The sequence below is a fragment of the Periplaneta americana genome, chromosome 3 (assembly GCF_040183065.1).
Source record: "Periplaneta americana isolate PAMFEO1 chromosome 3, P.americana_PAMFEO1_priV1, whole genome shotgun sequence".
Classification (NCBI taxonomy): Eukaryota; Metazoa; Arthropoda; class Insecta; order Blattodea; family Blattidae; genus Periplaneta; species Periplaneta americana.
This window is the reverse complement of record NC_091119.1, coordinates 86,888-104,468: the sequence shown is the minus strand read 5'-3', so window position 1 is coordinate 104,468 and position 17,581 is coordinate 86,888. Positions and strand designations below refer to the sequence as shown.

At 37.0% G+C, this 17,581-nt stretch overlaps 1 protein-coding gene across 5 annotated transcripts in view; it reads left to right on the top strand.

Moving 5' to 3' along the window:
• LOC138695713 (zinc finger protein 235-like) overlaps window positions 1-17,469 on the top strand; it is a 34,426-nt gene extending 16,957 nt beyond the window's left edge. For 2 of the 5 annotated variants that reach the window (XM_069819828.1, XM_069819829.1), the window contains exons 3-6: window positions 9,342-9,452; window positions 11,918-12,031; window positions 12,226-12,308; window positions 15,653-17,469. In XM_069819828.1, coding sequence (XP_069675929.1) covers window positions 9,342-9,452; window positions 11,918-12,031; window positions 12,226-12,308; window positions 15,653-16,913 — 1,569 coding nt within the window. In that variant the 3' untranslated portion in view covers window positions 16,914-17,469. Of the gene's footprint in view, window positions 1-7,292; window positions 7,662-9,341; window positions 9,453-9,928; window positions 10,036-11,917; window positions 12,032-12,225; window positions 12,309-15,652 lie in introns of those variants that run through there. The other 3 variants (XM_069819831.1, XM_069819830.1, XM_069819833.1) reach the window with 3 other exon arrangements.
• The last annotated feature ends 112 nt before the right edge of the window (window positions 17,470-17,581 follow it).

Here is a 17,581-nt window from a genome sequence, read left to right as displayed (position 1 = left end):
AAGAGCCAAGAACTGATCCCTGACCTCATGGCCTGCCAAGAGGAAGAACGATTTCCAGTTATCACACTTTGTTGGCGGCCATTAAGGTAAGAGGCAAACCACAGGACGTGCTCTTCTAGATGTAATCTTCTGAGTTTACATATTAACAAGTCAATGTCTACAGAATCGAAGGCTTTGCTGAAGTCACGTAAAGTCATTATTGTCAATTTACATTCGTCCTGGGTCTCACGCAGGTCTTCCATGATTTTAAGAGGCAGCTCTTCTGAAAAGAGTTCCGAAAATTAGTTCTTTTCTTTATCATCATCATCATCATCATCATCATATCCCTCACGTATTAGACCCTACAGGATCTGTTACGGTCTCATGCCAGCTCTTTCGTGGTCTTCCCAATTTCCTCTTTCCTCTTGGTACATAAGTAAGAATCTGTTTAGGCCATCTAGTGCGATCCATCCTTTCGACATGTTTTTTCCACTGAAGTCGATATTGTTGAACAAAATTAACTATAGGATCCATTTTGAGTTCCTGCAATGTGTCCACAATTTTACGGTGTTCCAGCAAAGAGCATCCCGCTGTTCGTCTCATGAACCTCATTTCAGCTGTCGCCAGCCTTTGCTCATCAGATTTTCTGATTGTCCATGCCTCGCTACCGTAAGTGAGGACCGGTCGAGCTAGTGTTTTATATACCTTTAGCCTTGTATGTTTCTGAACATGGGAGGATTTGAAGACGGCGTTAATGAGGCCAGTGATTTTTATAAATTTAGATATTTTGTTTGACATATCTTCATCAGTGATGTAAGATAGGTTATAACCTAAATAGTTAAATGAATTAACACGTTCAGTTAAAGTATTATTTATCATGATCTTACTTGGAATTGGGTTCTCTCCCGAAAATGCCATGACTTTTGTTTTCTCTTTTGAGATTTCCATATTGTAATCAGAGGCGATTATTTGCAAATTATAAATGGCTCTTTGTAAAGCATCCTCTGTTTTAGCGATAATAACCTGATCGTCGGCAAACATTAGTGTATCGAGAACTGTGTTTCGATTAATTTGAATTCCAGCATGATGACTTTGCCTCCAAATGTATAAAAAATGGTTCATATATATAATAAACAACAGAGGGGAAAGACCGCACCCTTGTCTAACACCTTGGTTGATGGAAGTCCAGCTAGTAGTTCCGCGTTCAGTTCTTATGGCAATTTCATTTTGTTGATATAAATTATAAATCGAGAGAATGATTTGGTTTGGCACATTATCATAGTGTAAAATTTCTAAAAGTTTATTTCTATCAACTCTATCTAAAGCTTTTATGAAATCAATAAAATTAAATAAAATCTTTTTTTTATACAAAAGTTAATTCAGAAAAAGAATGAGAGAAGTTTTGTTCATGAGCGTAGTGTCTCTTTTATCGATTCTACAGACGTTCCTAATGCATATAATAACTCTGAAGCATCGGCATCACAGACATGACGCCACAATTCCAGTAGCAGATCACCTAATGAATCTTCAGCTGCAGCAGTGATCTTGGGTAAACTTGAAACAGACAGTGTAACAGTGTTAATAATAAGAGTATCATACGTGTTAATAAAAATCAGATTCTTGTGCCAAGTAAAGACCCAGCACTGCGGAAAATTGGTGAACAACTTCGCGATTATATAGCTGGCCATGGCGTCGAATAGAATTTGGAAATGGATTTCTGTAAGTGTAAGAGGTCATATGGTGATGAAGATAAATATCTTTCCAAACACCTCTTTGTTTGCGATTTGACTAATGGAGAGAAACATGAGATACTGGCTGGTATACTCCGAATCCTAGAGTTTTGTTTTCTGCATTCCATGTTTGTTACTTGGTGACCTAAAACTGAAATATAACACAATATATATTGTAACGTGGGCTCTGGAAAAACATCATACCTTTCTAAACTACAATTGAAGGACTGAATACTTTGATGAGTGATAATGTTCTTAAAGAAATCAACAAATAAGCTGAGTATTTCGGTATATATCTCATGTAGATCAACACAATTCGTGGTCCTCGTTGGCGAGTTGGTATGCGCTGGCCTTCTATGCCCAAGGTTGCGGGTTCGATCCCTGGCCAGGTCGATGGCATTTAAGTGTGCTTAAATGCGACAGGCTCATGTCAGTAGATTTACTGGCATGTAAAAGAACTCCTGCGGAACAAAATTCCGGTACATCTGGCGACGCTGATATAACCTCTGCAGTTGCGAGCATCGTTAAATAAAACATAACATTTAAGCTTACAATTCTATTGTGAGCAAGAAAAAGGAATTGGAGGTTACGACCTGCATTTGAATACAAGAAATATGTAAAGAGCATATGTCTATCCTCTACCATAATAATGTTGTTGGTCCTCATTCCAGAGTTTTTTGCTGTACTCAACACTTGCAGTGTTCCTTTTACGCGCACCATAGAATTATAATACGATATATGAATGCTGACGCAACCCCACTTGGAAGTTACCTTTGCTTCTTACCAAATGTCAGATATAAATGCACTTTTGAATATTTTGAAAAAAAAAAATACGATATAGATATTTGGAATTGTACACGCCAGTCGTATAACAGCGCTTCAAATATGGCTGAACATTCTCGGGAGTTCAAGCAAGAATAAAACAAATTCCTCCGCAAGTTCACTGCATTCCATGTGCTGCACACTTTCTTAATCTTGAGGTTCATGTGCTACTGAGTGTTGTATCTCCTTGGACCGTTCAAGAACTCTGTAACTTTTTGACGGCTTCTATGAATAGGTGGAAAATTCTTAGTCAAAACTGCAAACTAAAAGTTCAGAGTCTCATCTAAACGTGATGTGAGTCACACTTTGCGATGTGAATGGCAAGGACTAATTCGAAGCAGTGAATGCTAGACCTCAGGCTGTGAATGTTGATGTAGTACAAGTAGGCGGTTTATATAGTTCATTATCCGATTTCGTAATACGTTTGAGAGAAGACTTCTTAAGGTTTGAAGACTTCAGCTGAAGGTTCATCTGGACACCACACTTACGCATTTGATGAAAGAAGAAGAGTAAAATGTCCACTAATGTCAGGTGATAGCGTCATGGAAGTAACAGTTTTGAAAACTGGATCATATTATTTTAGGATCAATACTTGTACTGTCGGTGACTCAGGAGAAGACGACAGCGGACTGAGGAGGAAGGGATGTGAACAGATAACGTACGACAACACGTGCAATACTTGTACTGCAGTAAGCAGAAACATTAGGTCTCCTTCTGTTCAACTTAGCTTTAATTTCCATACGCATTGTTACTCATGTTTCCTTCACGAGTAATAACCTGACTACTGGGATGCTTATCTGAGCGATGTTTATAGTAATCAACAGCGATAGTCAAGAAGGTCACATTCTTTCCGCTCGTCTTCTCCTGAGTAACAGACAGTACCTCTAATGTGATCCTGGACTATCTGTGTTTCTCTTTCAAAGAATGTAGTGTTCGCTATAAGGAACACCATGAAAAAATGGGATTATTAGAAGACTACTGAAGCAGCAGCAGGAGAAAATCTTTTGTTCTATGAAGATGATCTTGACTCCATCTTGCACGAGGAATGTTTGCATCTGAAATCTGTCTGAAACTTTTTAATGGTGGACAGCAGTAAGGTTGCAAAATTTGTCATATCAGTGCCAGATTCTTGGTAAAGAAGGCCTTGTGAAAGGCATCATAATGTAGATAGGCTTTAGTTCTTTAGATAGCACTGGGTGCACTGCTCAACTCTGAGGCATGTAAAGCCTTATCATTGGGTGAGGAACTCCTCAACATTGAAGGAAGGTTGGTGTAGAATGTGAAATTTGATGACCTGATAATATGACATCTCACCGTAAACCATGGAGGGTCTTTTCATAAAAACATATGTTAAAAATAAATTATTTCATTCATGTCAGATTGCTTTGCTACATCTTGTATGTGCCCCTGTTTTAATTGACATCTACTGCACGACGTTATTTATGAGTTTCTTTATTTAAAACAACGCGATAGAGAGCAGCAGGATGTCTGACAAAGAGGTAAATATACAGGAACTACTGCTGAGGGATTTTTACAAATTCTACGAATGATTTGTGATAGGAAATACAAAACAGAATTGATTGCGGTTGGTGTATGATATAAATTCACAGCCCCACTCAACCATCTCTGACACTTCATTAGCTGTGCATAGTGATGGTGTCGATTGGTGTGAATGCAGGCGACATTTTCTGCCTGTGACATCAAACGTCATCAGTGTTTGGAAAGCTTCTACCAGTCGTGTCTTCAGTTCCTGCCATAGTAAAAGATCAAAAAGATATGCTAAATGTCAATTTAATGTCACATTCTCCACTGAAAGGTCAACACAGACCGCAACAAAAGTTTGATGCATTAGCCACAACATGACAGGGTTTAATCCACGCCCACATCACATCATTCAATGGATGGACCGGAACGATTTGTCTCATGGTGATTTGCTACTGCTGCCGGAAGAGCAGTTATGAAAAAACCAGAAGAAAATTAATTCGTTTTCCCGAAGTCTTTGGGCAAAATTGTGCTCCGGTTATCATTGACTGTATGTGTTGGTACTCAGACAAGAAATTATAAAAGTTTACTGTGGGACAAGATTGTTTATAACGTACATAGGCTGTCTTCAAAAGGCAGAAAAGACATAGCTATGAAAAGCGAGAAAATAGAATTTGTCACAGGTATAGAAGAGTAGTATTGCAATTTGATACTGTAAATTTGAATTTAGATGTACCTACATACCTTTACACTGACCTATACACAGCATTGAATTTAATTTGAGCACACAAGAAATCGTCATTTTTAACAGCAGTGCTGGAAGTTAATTATTCAGGAATTAGATAAATTGAAATTGTTCTCGATACGCATTAGGCTAACGCTCTTCTTATGGGTTTACTTTGGGACAATTGCAATATGTGATGTGCGTGCACTGAAGTGAAAGAATTGCATTTTTTACGAAAAAAAAATTTTTTTTTGTTTCTACTCATAAAAAAACGTTCGAAGCTTAACACATGCTCCTCGTGAAATTTCAGAGACTGGCGTCCTTTAGAACACTAGCTTTGGCAGCCATCTGTAAAGATGTGGGCACTTTAAATTCTCCGCTTTTTAGTTTTTGCACTCTTCCCATGTTTTATCTCCTGCAACAAATCTTGAGCTAGCTACGTGACATTTTTGCACGCCTCCTTCAGTTTACATGACACTGGATGACAGTTGGCGTGGATATATACCAGTAGTATTTCAAAGGGACTTACTTTTAATAATTTGTACAATCATGCCAATCCTTTTTCATATTTGAGCTACTAGAATGTAAACAATTTTTTGGGCCAAACTAATGAAACCTGCAGAAAAGTATATTCTATTATCCATGTGCTAAAAAGGATAAATGTTCATCTCCCCTCTTGCTTAAAAAAGTCCCTTGTGCAGACACTTGCATTTCCCTATTTCGACTATGCGGACATTTTACTGACTGACCTCTCCAGCGACAACAAAACGAAACTTCAACGTGCTCATAATTTGTGTGTACGTTTTGTAAGCAAAGTTCGTAAATATGATCATATTACCCCATCCCTGGAAGCAATAGGTTGGCTTAAACTAGATAAGAAAAGAAATTTACATTCACTTCTCTTTCTCTTCGAAATCTTGAACTCTTCTATTCCTTCGTACCTGTCGTCTCGCTTCACTTACCTTTCTTCCCACCACAATCTGAACACACGCTCTCGCCATGAAACAATACTAACAATACCATCCCATCGCACCTCCTCATACTCATCTTCTTTCACAATAGCCCTGCCAAGACTCTGGAATTCGTTACCTGCTAGCATCAGGGACTGTCGAAATAAAATTGAATTCAAACGAAAACTTACTAGGCACTTGGTGAGTAATTGATTACTTGTAAATAGTTTCTTTAATCTATCACAAAATATTTCAATATCCAGTAATTTCATGACTATACAATTTTGTTATTCTAGATTTAATTTGTAATTCACTAAATATAAAATATTCTTTGTTTCTCTATGATAAATTATCTAGCTTTAATTATTCAGGTAATCTTTTCGTACTTTGATTTTATTGTAATTGTAAATTTAATACTAACTGTAATATTATTTGTAATTGTAATTGTAAATTTAATACTAATTGTAATTTTATTGTTGATATTGTAGTTGGAATGTCCTGGTAGAGGGGCAGAGAAGGCCTGACGGCCTTATCTCTACCAGGTTAAATAAATAAATACTACTAATGATCACTCCTATAATTTCCATGGCAGTCAGTATTATTAGTGACAGTATGTTGAACTTAACAGTAAAGTTTAATTTCAAAAATAATTTTTATATGATTAAAGAAAAGAGAAATGAAATTATTTTTTATAAAACACTTTTAGAAGTGTACAAAATATTTATGAATTGAGCTGAGAATTTTTATGTACCCCTATACTATTCTATGCCAAATGATGTGTCCATCATCATCATCATCCATGTCTTAGGTACATAATCTCCTGCCTGTAATAACTACACTTGATCTGTCCAACATTTTACTGGTCTCCCAGAGTTCTTCTTGCTAGTCCAAAACTGCAGTGGAAGTCTGGTGTTGTCCATCCTTCCTGAATGTAATTCCAGTTATTTTGGTAGTTTTTAATTTTGTCATCAGTTTTTAAAAAGTCTAACTGTAACCGGACATCTTGTTATTTCTGCAGTCTACTTTTGTATAACCTGCAACATAACTGCAGAATTTTATTTCATTTGCTTGCAACCTTGATTTTTCTTTCTCTCGAGATTCATGTTTCACTACCATATAACAGGCAAGTTACCGACATAACATTGTACTACAATTTTAATTATTTTTTTTTCTTTCTTTTTTTGTCTTTATTTACTAAAGTTCTGATTCTGCCATTTATGTAAGTTAATGTTTCTATTTATCTTTTGATAAATGTTTCCTCAATATATAATTGTGTGAAGGAATTTCAAATCACCAACTTGTTCTATTGATTTGTTTTCGAACTACTTTAGATCCTATTGCAGTTATGCTGTGAGATGGCGTAGTTCCAATATTTTAAAATTTTCAAATTCCACATCAATATCTCCAAGTTACATATACGGTATGTTTCTTTGTGATTAATTTATTTAGTTGTAAAATTGGTCTTTTTACGTTAAAATAATGTACGGTTAATGGCTAAATCAATACTTAATTTGCAATTAAGTGCTCATGTTTGTAATGCAATTGAATTGATTGATGATTCTCTTAATCCTTATGGAGAGCAGCAAGAGGGCCGTGAGTATATCGATTCACGTCAAGAAAATTAAGTAACGTCAAGTGTGAGGCGTGGTGAAATCCCTGTGCGAAGTTGTATAGTGATATACTTTGTACTTTTATGCGCTTGTTTCTCAGATTAATAACGTAATTATCACCGTAGATAATTAAGTATTTACTAACCAGAACAAGTCGATTGTATGTCATAGAGAGGTTTGTTAGGGTTTTGGTGCTATCGTACTAATATCCTCTAATTGATTGGACGGTTGGCTGCTTGACAGAAGCAGTATTGGTAAATTCATCAGTTATACTGTACAAAGTTTGTGAGCTATCCTGTGGTGAGCCTAAGGCTGCTGTTGTCGTAAGAGAAAACTAACACAATAGAAGGAAACAGAATTCTAGGTACTAAGGATGAAGTTGACATTGCAAATTTTATATTTAGTGTTCATAATAGAATTACAGATAGGCTGATGTATACATGTCAGTCAAGTTATTCATTTACACTATAGAGGGGATTGTGAATCAACCATCGATAATTCCAGATTTAACCTCAAGTATTTTAGTTCGTGTGCATGTAATGGTAACTTGTTAAACAATAGTTCCCTTCGTAGTTTGTTAGTACAACTTCATCTCTTTCTTAAGTATTACCCTAGATCATACTGTATTCTATGACCTAGGAGTATTACCAACATAACTTGGCGTGACATTACGAAAGTTTCACGCTGTCTTAGGTTATTGCTCTACTATTGCGTTACCAAGTTAAGGTACAAATGTATTTACATCCTTGGCTTGGAGTCATACGTATCATAAACATAAAATATCGACGCCAATTCCACACCGAAAATAAGGATCCAAAGTTGCTGTGAAAGTGAAGTTCGGCGGAGAGGTGGGGAAATCTGTGACAAGTTACGTTAAGTTAGTTTAGGCTTTTGTTGTGCCTTGCATATACGAATCAATGACGGGACAAGGTACTTTAGGCTTTTGGTATACCTTGCATAGGCTAAAAATTGTTTAAAACTGCGCGGTTTTTTGCTATCGGCTTTCCATTGATAACACTATTGTAAATATTTACAAAAAGCTTACGTAAGGTTACGTTAGCTTAGTTTAGAAGATGTAAATGCCCTCTATCCCTCCGGTTTGAGTGATAGCAAATAGTCTACAATGATAATACCGGAAAGTTCACGGTAAAAGTGGCGAATGACTCGCCAGTGCTATCTAGCGGCAGGGATTTTAGGCAGCGAGGATGACGTGACGAATAGCGCGTTGAATTGTGATATGAACTTCATTCTTAAAAAAAACACATGATGCAAGGATTATTCTCATTATAGTTGTAGCCTACACAATGTCAGTTAAATGTGGAAATGTTTGTACCATGTTACAACTTTCTTCAGATTTCCAAAAGATAGAGATTGGGAGTAGTCATGTAAACACCAGTAGAATAGTACTTTTCTGTTACAAGATGATGCTGATTATTATTATTATTTATCGATTATGACACCTCATTTCAACCGTAATTCATTTCATTGTCAAACAGTTCTGTTTTTAAGCAGTGTAATAGTATCATTGTAAAGTACTTAAATATTCAACTCCATTTCCACAAAATATTCCTTACGAATTCCATGATTTTCCCTTCCAAAATCACCAGAACTACCTGTGCACTAGAATAATTTCGAAGGAAAAATTGTTCCGGGGCCGGGTATCGAACCCGGCACCTTTGGTTAAACGTACCAACGCTCTACCGACTGAGCTATCCGGGAACTCTACCCGACACTGATCCAATTTTTCCCTCTATATCCACAGACCTCAAAGTGGGCTGACAACTGTCAAGGAACCAACATTGAGTGCACACTAACTCTGTGTGACTTAAATTGTGGTTTTCTGTTAACGAACAGTGACGTGTATTATACAACTCAAGCTTTCAAGTATAACTCCCTGTAAATTTGATTTGAATAATTTCGAAGGAAAAATTGTTCTGGGGCCGTGTATCTGTGCACTGGTTTGATCCAGTTAAAATTTCTTCTGTGATTAATAAAGGTCAGCATGTTGTACAGATGCTGATAGCAGTTCACTTTGTGTGAGCAGATGTCTGCTTCTGACTCAGCCCTGATGGACGTCATCAAGACAGAGCCAGAGGAAGTCGACCCGTTGGCTTTGGAAGGAGAAGATGTAGAAGAGAATAAAGTTTTTTCACAGGTAAATTGAAACACATTTATCAGTAGTTATCGATATGTATGTAACAATGCAGTGCTGGTGTTAAGTCACTGCAGTTCCATAGTAACACGCATGTCTGTGGTATTCTATGATTTCCCCCCCCCCCCAGAGGTTTTAAACCTGTCATAAGTTGCAGTAGAATCCAAACATGACACGTTAACAATCACAGAGTTAGCAAGTCTCAGACGAGAATTTTATGAGTGAATAGTGTGTTATTTTGAATTCGCTTTATTTGGTTCAGATTTGGCCAATGCTGTGTGGCAAACAGACGGCCATCTTCCGAGTGACACGCCTCCAATGGAATGTTCCATATTATTTTTGTTGCCATGGGAGACATTTTTGAGAAACAGTAATTTCACAGTATAAATCGTTCTGTGTTCTGCAGCTTACGGAAACAAATTTAATAATTTATACAATAGTTGTTTTGTAGACATTTCCAAATTCGTCATTTTACCACTCCTGATCTGGCCTTCTAGGTCGCCAGTTTTGACACCACGTGACACCTTTCTTTGGACTTTGTCAGGGTCGGACGTCATTGTTGCGTCTACCTCAAGACCTTGAAGAAGTAAGACAGCAAGTTTAAAAAAAAAATTGTGTCAGTATGGTATGATATGATATATTTATTCATTCATCCATCATATATCTGAAAGACAGAGTCGTTACAATTCTATATTACCCCAGATCTGCCTTACTTTACAATTTTAACCACCAACGCCAAGTCTTGCATACCAACCCTAAAACTAATCCAATATACTTTTATTTTTATGAACATAACACATTCAATTAGCTACTAGCTAAACACAACCCTTCTCCTAAACACACACACACACACACATATATATATATATATATATATTACATCCCCTATTCACTAAGCAGGAAAAAAACAAATACGACTACAAACTACAAGATCAATTTAATACAGCATTAATTTTAACTTTCTCTTCCCATTTCAGTTTCACTATCAGTAAAAATTTGCCTAACTCTCATATATTAGCCGTACTACATATTTTCTTATATGCTACATATCTATTCATACTCAAACATTTTTTGTTTCTCTACTTTTTCCTTGTATTGTCTGTTTCTTGACATTCTGCTACTGTATGGAACATGTCTTCTCTCATGCTACAAAGGGACAGATATCCTTCTGTACAGCACCCCTCCAGTTTTTCAGTTTCCGTATTCCTAGCCATCATCAAACTATACCCGTCCTCACTTGCCTGTTATTTATTCTTACATATTCTTCTTGTTCCCATGAGTAATGTGTCCATGTAACGTTGAGAGTTCATTGAAGAAATTATAGGGAGCGAGTAATTTGTATCATTGAAGCTTGCTTACCACAATCTGAAACACAGTAAACACGGTGGAAGTAGTATGAGTGCAGATTTCAACGAAAATGATAATACCGTATCAGCCGCAAATTAATACTTCCTTCAGAAAAATTTATTCTGCTATTTAATTTTAATTTTCAACACTGTTTTACTCGATAACTACTATCATTATATTCCAAGAACTGCTTATAGTGAAGCATTTATGTTACATAGTGGAAAATATGATTGCATTAGGCATCTGCAAACAGTACAGCAGGAACTGCATGTCGCCCTTGGAAATGATTGCAGTTCTAGGATATTACTTTCTGCTGTTATTTGTGCAGGGTATTTCAGTTGCTTGATATTTCACCAAACTTTGTTATTCGGACATTCTGCAAGGTTCTTCACGACTCATGGGCTTTATTTTAATTTATGGTCCTTTCTGATTATTATTGCTTTGGGCGTAAAATATTTTCCTTTAATGAAATAAAACGAATCCCCTTGTTGCTAATAAATTTTTGTCCAGAGTTTAATTGTGTCTACATATCTTGTACTTTGTGTTCGCATTTCACTTACACTCTTATTAAATGGTATGTTTTAGAACTTGAGGGCATACCATCACTCTCTGTAATGAAGGAACAGAGACACTCTGCTAATATTGCTAACGAAATACTCTGCAGGGATTAAATACTTCGTAATACCCCTCCTCAGTTATTGCATGCAGGCTAACTGTTAGAATTTTGTCTACATTTATCTTCCTATGTTCTTTCTTCCCCTCCCGGTTGGCCTGGGTAGCGCTGGCCTTCTGTGCTGGAGGTTACGGGTTCGATTCCGGCCCAGGTCGATGGCATTTAAGTGTGCTTAAATGCGACAGGCTCATGTCAGTAGATTTACTGCCATGTAAAAGAACTCCTGTGGGACAAAATTCCGGCACATCCGGCGACGCTGATAGAACCTCGGCAGTTGCGTGCGTCATTATATAAGCCATAATTTTAAATTTCTTCCCCTTCCATCCCCCAAGCTCCCGGTCCTCCATTTCATAATTTGTGGTGCGAATGCTAGTCAGATTCTGCCATGCAGATCCAGTTAGCACGAAATGAACTTCTGTGACTAATTTTTCGTGTCCGTGTTCTGCAGCAAGGAAACGTGACTGGAATAAAGGCAGAGTGCGTGGACAAGAAGTATGACGTCACGAAGTCTGACGGAACTCCAGTGCCAGTTAATTCTTCTGGGTTGAAATGTGAGCCTGAGGTGAGTCAACATACCTTACAGTGATGAAAACAAATGAAGCACGGAGTATTCTGCGATAGCAAAGACGTCCCTAACTTTACATTAAAATTTACTGATTTGGGCAAATTGATGTTCCTTCAAGTGCCTTGATAAATATCTTGAATCTTAAATATCTTAATAGTCGTCATCTTTGTTTTACTTACTCTCTCTTTTAGGAGGAATCTCCTGATCTGGACATGATTAAGGAAGAATTGAAGCTGGAATTAGCAGACCACGGTGATGAAGTCTTTGCAGAGAGGTGAGTATGTCTGCAAATCTTCGCTTCATCATTTCTGTTGAATGATGACGTGGAATATGAATTTTTATATGTTTCAGTGCATTCTTTTATAACACACTGTTGTCGAAATTCATACTTCAGTAATTTGTGGAATGTGAAATGGCATAATATAAACTACTAGAACTACCATTACAAACACAAGGACCACTTCTGCTGCTACTGCTGCAGATCCTGTTTTACATTTCCAGGTCATTCTCGTATTTTTTCAATTTCTTTCTTTATCTTTGGTCCTCTTTGTTCGGAATCGTCATTCCCGTAGCGCTCTTAGCTGTATCCTCGTGCTTCTTTTCATGTCTCAGCTGATCCATCTTCAGTGCATAACTTGTTCCCTCATAAACCTGCCGTGAATGTCTTCGTGTAACTTCATCTGTTCAACATACCGTTCTTACTTTCCTTCTTTTGGGAACTGTGTTAAATTTTCGTCACTGCAACCAATCATGTACGCAGTACGTCACTGATTGTAATTGCTAAGTACCTATTCCAGGATCGTCACCTGCGGGTTCCTTAAAAGTCAGTAAGTATGTAAACCTGTATATTCATTGGTTCAACATAGTTTTCTTATTCTCGAAATATCGCCTTTTTCCTTCTTAGAAAACTTTGTTAAATATTTTATCACTCTGCAGTTACAATGGTGCCTACATTACCTAATTGCTGATATAGCAATGCGCAGGTTCCCCTCCTTTCAAATCCGACACTCGGAAGACTGTAGCGTAGTCAGCTAGTTTGGCTGTAGATTCGCCAGTCAGGGCGGCAGAATGTCGCAGTGTTGAGATTTCGTGTTCTCCCTTCAGTAGTTCAAGTCCCCATGTGGTGTTGAAACTTTCGAGTCCTAAACTCTTTCAGTCTTTCATTTAATACTATCCACACCTGTGGAGTTTCGGTCAGCGCGTCTGGCCGCGAAACCAGGTGGCCCGGGTTCGAATCCCGGTCGGGGCAAGTTACCTTGTAGAGGTTTTTTCCGGGGTTTTCCCTCAACCCAATATGAGCAAATGCTGGGTAACTTTCGGTGCTGGACCCCGGACTCATATCACCGGCATTATCAACTTCATATCATTCAGACGCTAAATAACCTAGATGTTGAAACAGCGTCGTAAAATAACTCATTTAATACATTAGCTGTACTGTATCATACGCTGATGGAAATTAATTTATAAAATGTATTATAAATTGAAAAACCTTCTCCATGTCTTGTCTTAAAATTAACTATTTATCTGTTTTTGAGAATCTCATAATGTTAACTGCCTTCGCAGTTTATTAAGTTTTAATGTTCTCCTTACAGGTTCTATCTAAAGGTTTGCACCACTCAGGAGGGGAAAGAGTTGCCTATCCTTCTCGGTCTGGTTTGCAAAAGTATCGACTTGCGTAATTTAAAGTAGTTTTTCTAATGTTGGCAATGTTAATACTGACAGAATAGTACGACGGTTAGACAGAAACATCTCTAACTGTGGTAATATTCTGTCAGTTACTATGCAACTCGTCCAGCTCTCTGATTATTGTTAACATCATCTGTTAATTTTTAGTGTTGCTAAATCATTTACCATAAGAAAAATGTGCCCAAACGACACCGAGTACAGTGAATACAAAAATAATTCCAATACACAACATAGTATAATAAATATACATAACATAATAATTGTTCGTCACTTCACTGTTTACATAAATAATTTTTCGAGAGCGCTTGTCCATATAAATGGCTTCTGAAAATTTATATATTGAATACTAGCCGTACCCATGCGCTCCGCTGCACCCGTTAGAAATAAATATAAAGTAATTACATAATTAAAATAGGACGTTTGATCCAGGGAACATTCGTGTTTGATAGAAGGATAAATCGTTTAATATGTTACTTAATTCAAATTGCATCCAAATAATTAAAATGCGATCATTTTGGTCCAGAGAGCACTCATTTGGTGCAATGACAATTCCTTTAACCTGTTTCTTAATTTTTATTACATGCAACCATAGTTTAATGAAGATTGACATCATTTAGATTTAATGTGTATACTTTATTTTACTTGTTATAGGTTTCCATTGAATTATGGTAATAACTTAATTTTAACCCTTGTTTTCTACGTATTCAGTAAATGGCGCTTGGCCCACTATGGTTCTGAACCCTTCAAATAACTTAAATTATATTATATAATATTACATATTACATTATATTATGTTATATTATATTATATTATATTATATTATATTATATTATATTATATTATATTATATTATATTATATTATATTATATTATATTATATTATATTATATTACATTATATCAGAAGTTACTGTAATAACATTATAGCATTATGTCCATCTAGACAAACTACACTTTCCAATGGTGAAATAATAATTAATTATACAAATCGGTTAATTTAGCTTCCGATATTACTTCACAAACACAGAAACATTCTCTGTAGGCTATCTTTCATTCCTTTCGATTGTTGCTGTCCAAGGCTCCTTATAGACGAAGTCATTTGTTTTTTAATTCATTACACGGCCTTAGATGGCAGTTATTTTAATTTTAAAACTCATTTATCTCATTAAATATCAGTCCTATCAAAATTGTTTATGGAATAAAACTTATCGGAAATTATTTTTAAAGAACCTTTTGTTATGTAACATTTTTCACAAAAATCAATAATAAGAGCGATATTTCGTTTTATTTAATTCAGGCCCCCTTATAACCCCCCTTTTAAATAATGTATTTTGAATGCCATATAGCCTATAATCTAAGTTACGACGAACTTAATTTAATGTTCCAATTTTCATCGTAATCCGTTCAGCCATTATCGCGTGAAAAGGTAACAAACATACAGACAGACAGACATACAAACAAAAATTTCCAAAAAGCGATTTTCGGTTTCAGGGTGGTTAATTATATATGTTAGGACCAATTATTTTTGGAAAATCGAAAATTACCAGAAAAATTTCGGCTACAGATTTATTATTAGTATAGATTTAACAGCAATAATAGCGTCAGTTTTTAATGTACTTGTTGGAACATTAAACTTCTTACAGAATTCGGAAAAGAAGTTCGAAATGGCATCACGAGAGCCTAAAAACAAACCACATCACCTTTAATTTTATAGCTCTGTTAAAGTATTCCTGAACTATTCCAAAATATTTTCTTCTGTAAGTTTCCTTCTTGAGGGTCATTAACACTATGCTCAAACTGTTGGATCAGTATTTTAGCGTTCATTTCAAGTATCTAAGTTCTTCTTTAGAATGTAGGAAGTGTGGAAACAGAATTTGATAGTTTGAAAGAATTATATACAGCATTTGGTGATCTGTCGTGATTTCTATCGTAGCATTGGAGTTGGCCAAGACAATAAAATGTCGGCTCAATGCTGCTGTATTCTGCAAGAAGAGGACACGAACATTAAACATGAAGAGCATGTTAGTGGAACATCTGTTGGTTGCCATAGTTACGAGAACATTTCTACGAGAGAACATGCAGTCCGCGAATCTATACGCAGCAACACAGACGTTAATTCGAGTCAGTGCAACATTGTAGCAACAGATTGCTCTGTGGGAAGACGTTTACAGACTGATGCAGGTGAGAAGTCATTCAAATGCGATGTTTGTGGCAGATGTTTATCCTCTTCCAAAAGGCTGAAGAGCCATCAACGCCGCCACAATGTGGAAAATTCCTTCACATGTGAAGTCTGTGGGAAGTGTTTGTCGTCCAAGTATCACCTGCAAGTGCACGCCGGCATACACAGCGGTACGAAGCCATTCGAGTGTGACGTGTGTAGCGGCTGCTTCTCTACGTCTGCCGGCCTGAAGAACCACAAACGGCGCCATGCAGGCGACAGTTTGCTCAGCTGTGACGTTTGTGGAAAGGGTCTATCGAGTTTGCGAAGTCTGAAAACCCATAAGAGGCAGCACACAGGCCAGAGACCGTTCAAGTGCGATGTTTGCGGCAAGACCTTCACAGAGAGTCAGGGTCTGAAGATGCACGCACTGCTGCACTCACGGGAGAAAACGTTCGACTGCGATGTCTGTGGAAAATGCTTCCCGAATTTGGCCTATCTCAAAAGTCACGTCCTCGTGCACTCCGGCGAAAAGACGTTCAAGTGCGATGTCTGTGGGAAATGTTTCTTGAGGTCTGCAAGCTTGACAGTCCATATGCGAATGCATACAGGCGACAAGCCTTTCAAATGCAGTGAGTGTGAGAAGAGTTTTTCAAAAACATATGACCTCAAACTTCATTTACAGCAGCACACTGGCGAAAAGCCATTCAAGTGCGATGTTTGCGGCAAGTGCTTCTCTGTACTGATAAACCTCAAAACCCATTCACGTGTGCACACAGGGGAAAAACCATACAAGTGTCTCGTGTGTGGTAAGTGTTTTTCAGTGTCCTACAGTCTCAAACTCCATTTACGGCAGCACACCGGCGAAAAGCCTTTCAAATGCGATGTTTGTGGTAAGTGTTTTCGTGCACTTATCGGTCTCAAAACACATTCACGCGTACATACAGGTGAGAAACCGTACAAGTGTCACGTGTGTGGTAAGCGCTTCTCCGTGTCCTGTAGCCTGAAAGTCCATTCACGGCTACACGCAGACTAAGCCTTGCAAACATACCACACTCCGTAGCCTTATGTCTTTATGTTTATTGTTATTATCATTATTATTATGTATGGTAGTGAGGCCTGGACTGTCCGAAACTCAGATATTCAACGCTTAACAACTGAGGGAATGAGATTTCTAAGGAGGACCGCCGGCTACAGCTTGCTTGACCACAAAAGGAATGAACTAATTTCAAAAGAATTGAAAATTACACCTATTTATGAACATCTCAATCACTATAGACAAAATTGGCTTAAACATGTCAATAGGATGGACCTTTCCAGATTCCCAAGACATTCTCCGCTATATACCACATGGAAGACGATCTTTGGGACCCCCCCTGAAAAGATGGACAGAGACCATAACAGGCCACTAGGCCTAATACCTGCAAGGACGGTTATTATTATTATTATTATTATTATTATCATTATTATTATTTTATTTTCATAGTAAATTATCAACTACTGTGTATAAATTTGAAGGACATTAATTGATAAACTACATTATGTGTTTGAAAGTAGTTTATTTTTATTTTCATAGTAAATTATCAACTACACCCCGAGCTTCTAGTTTGCTGTGAATTTTCAATACTGAATGTTTCTTTTAACTGATTTTTATTATGCGTATGTTAAATATTCTCTTTAATCACACTGCGGAAATGAGATTCC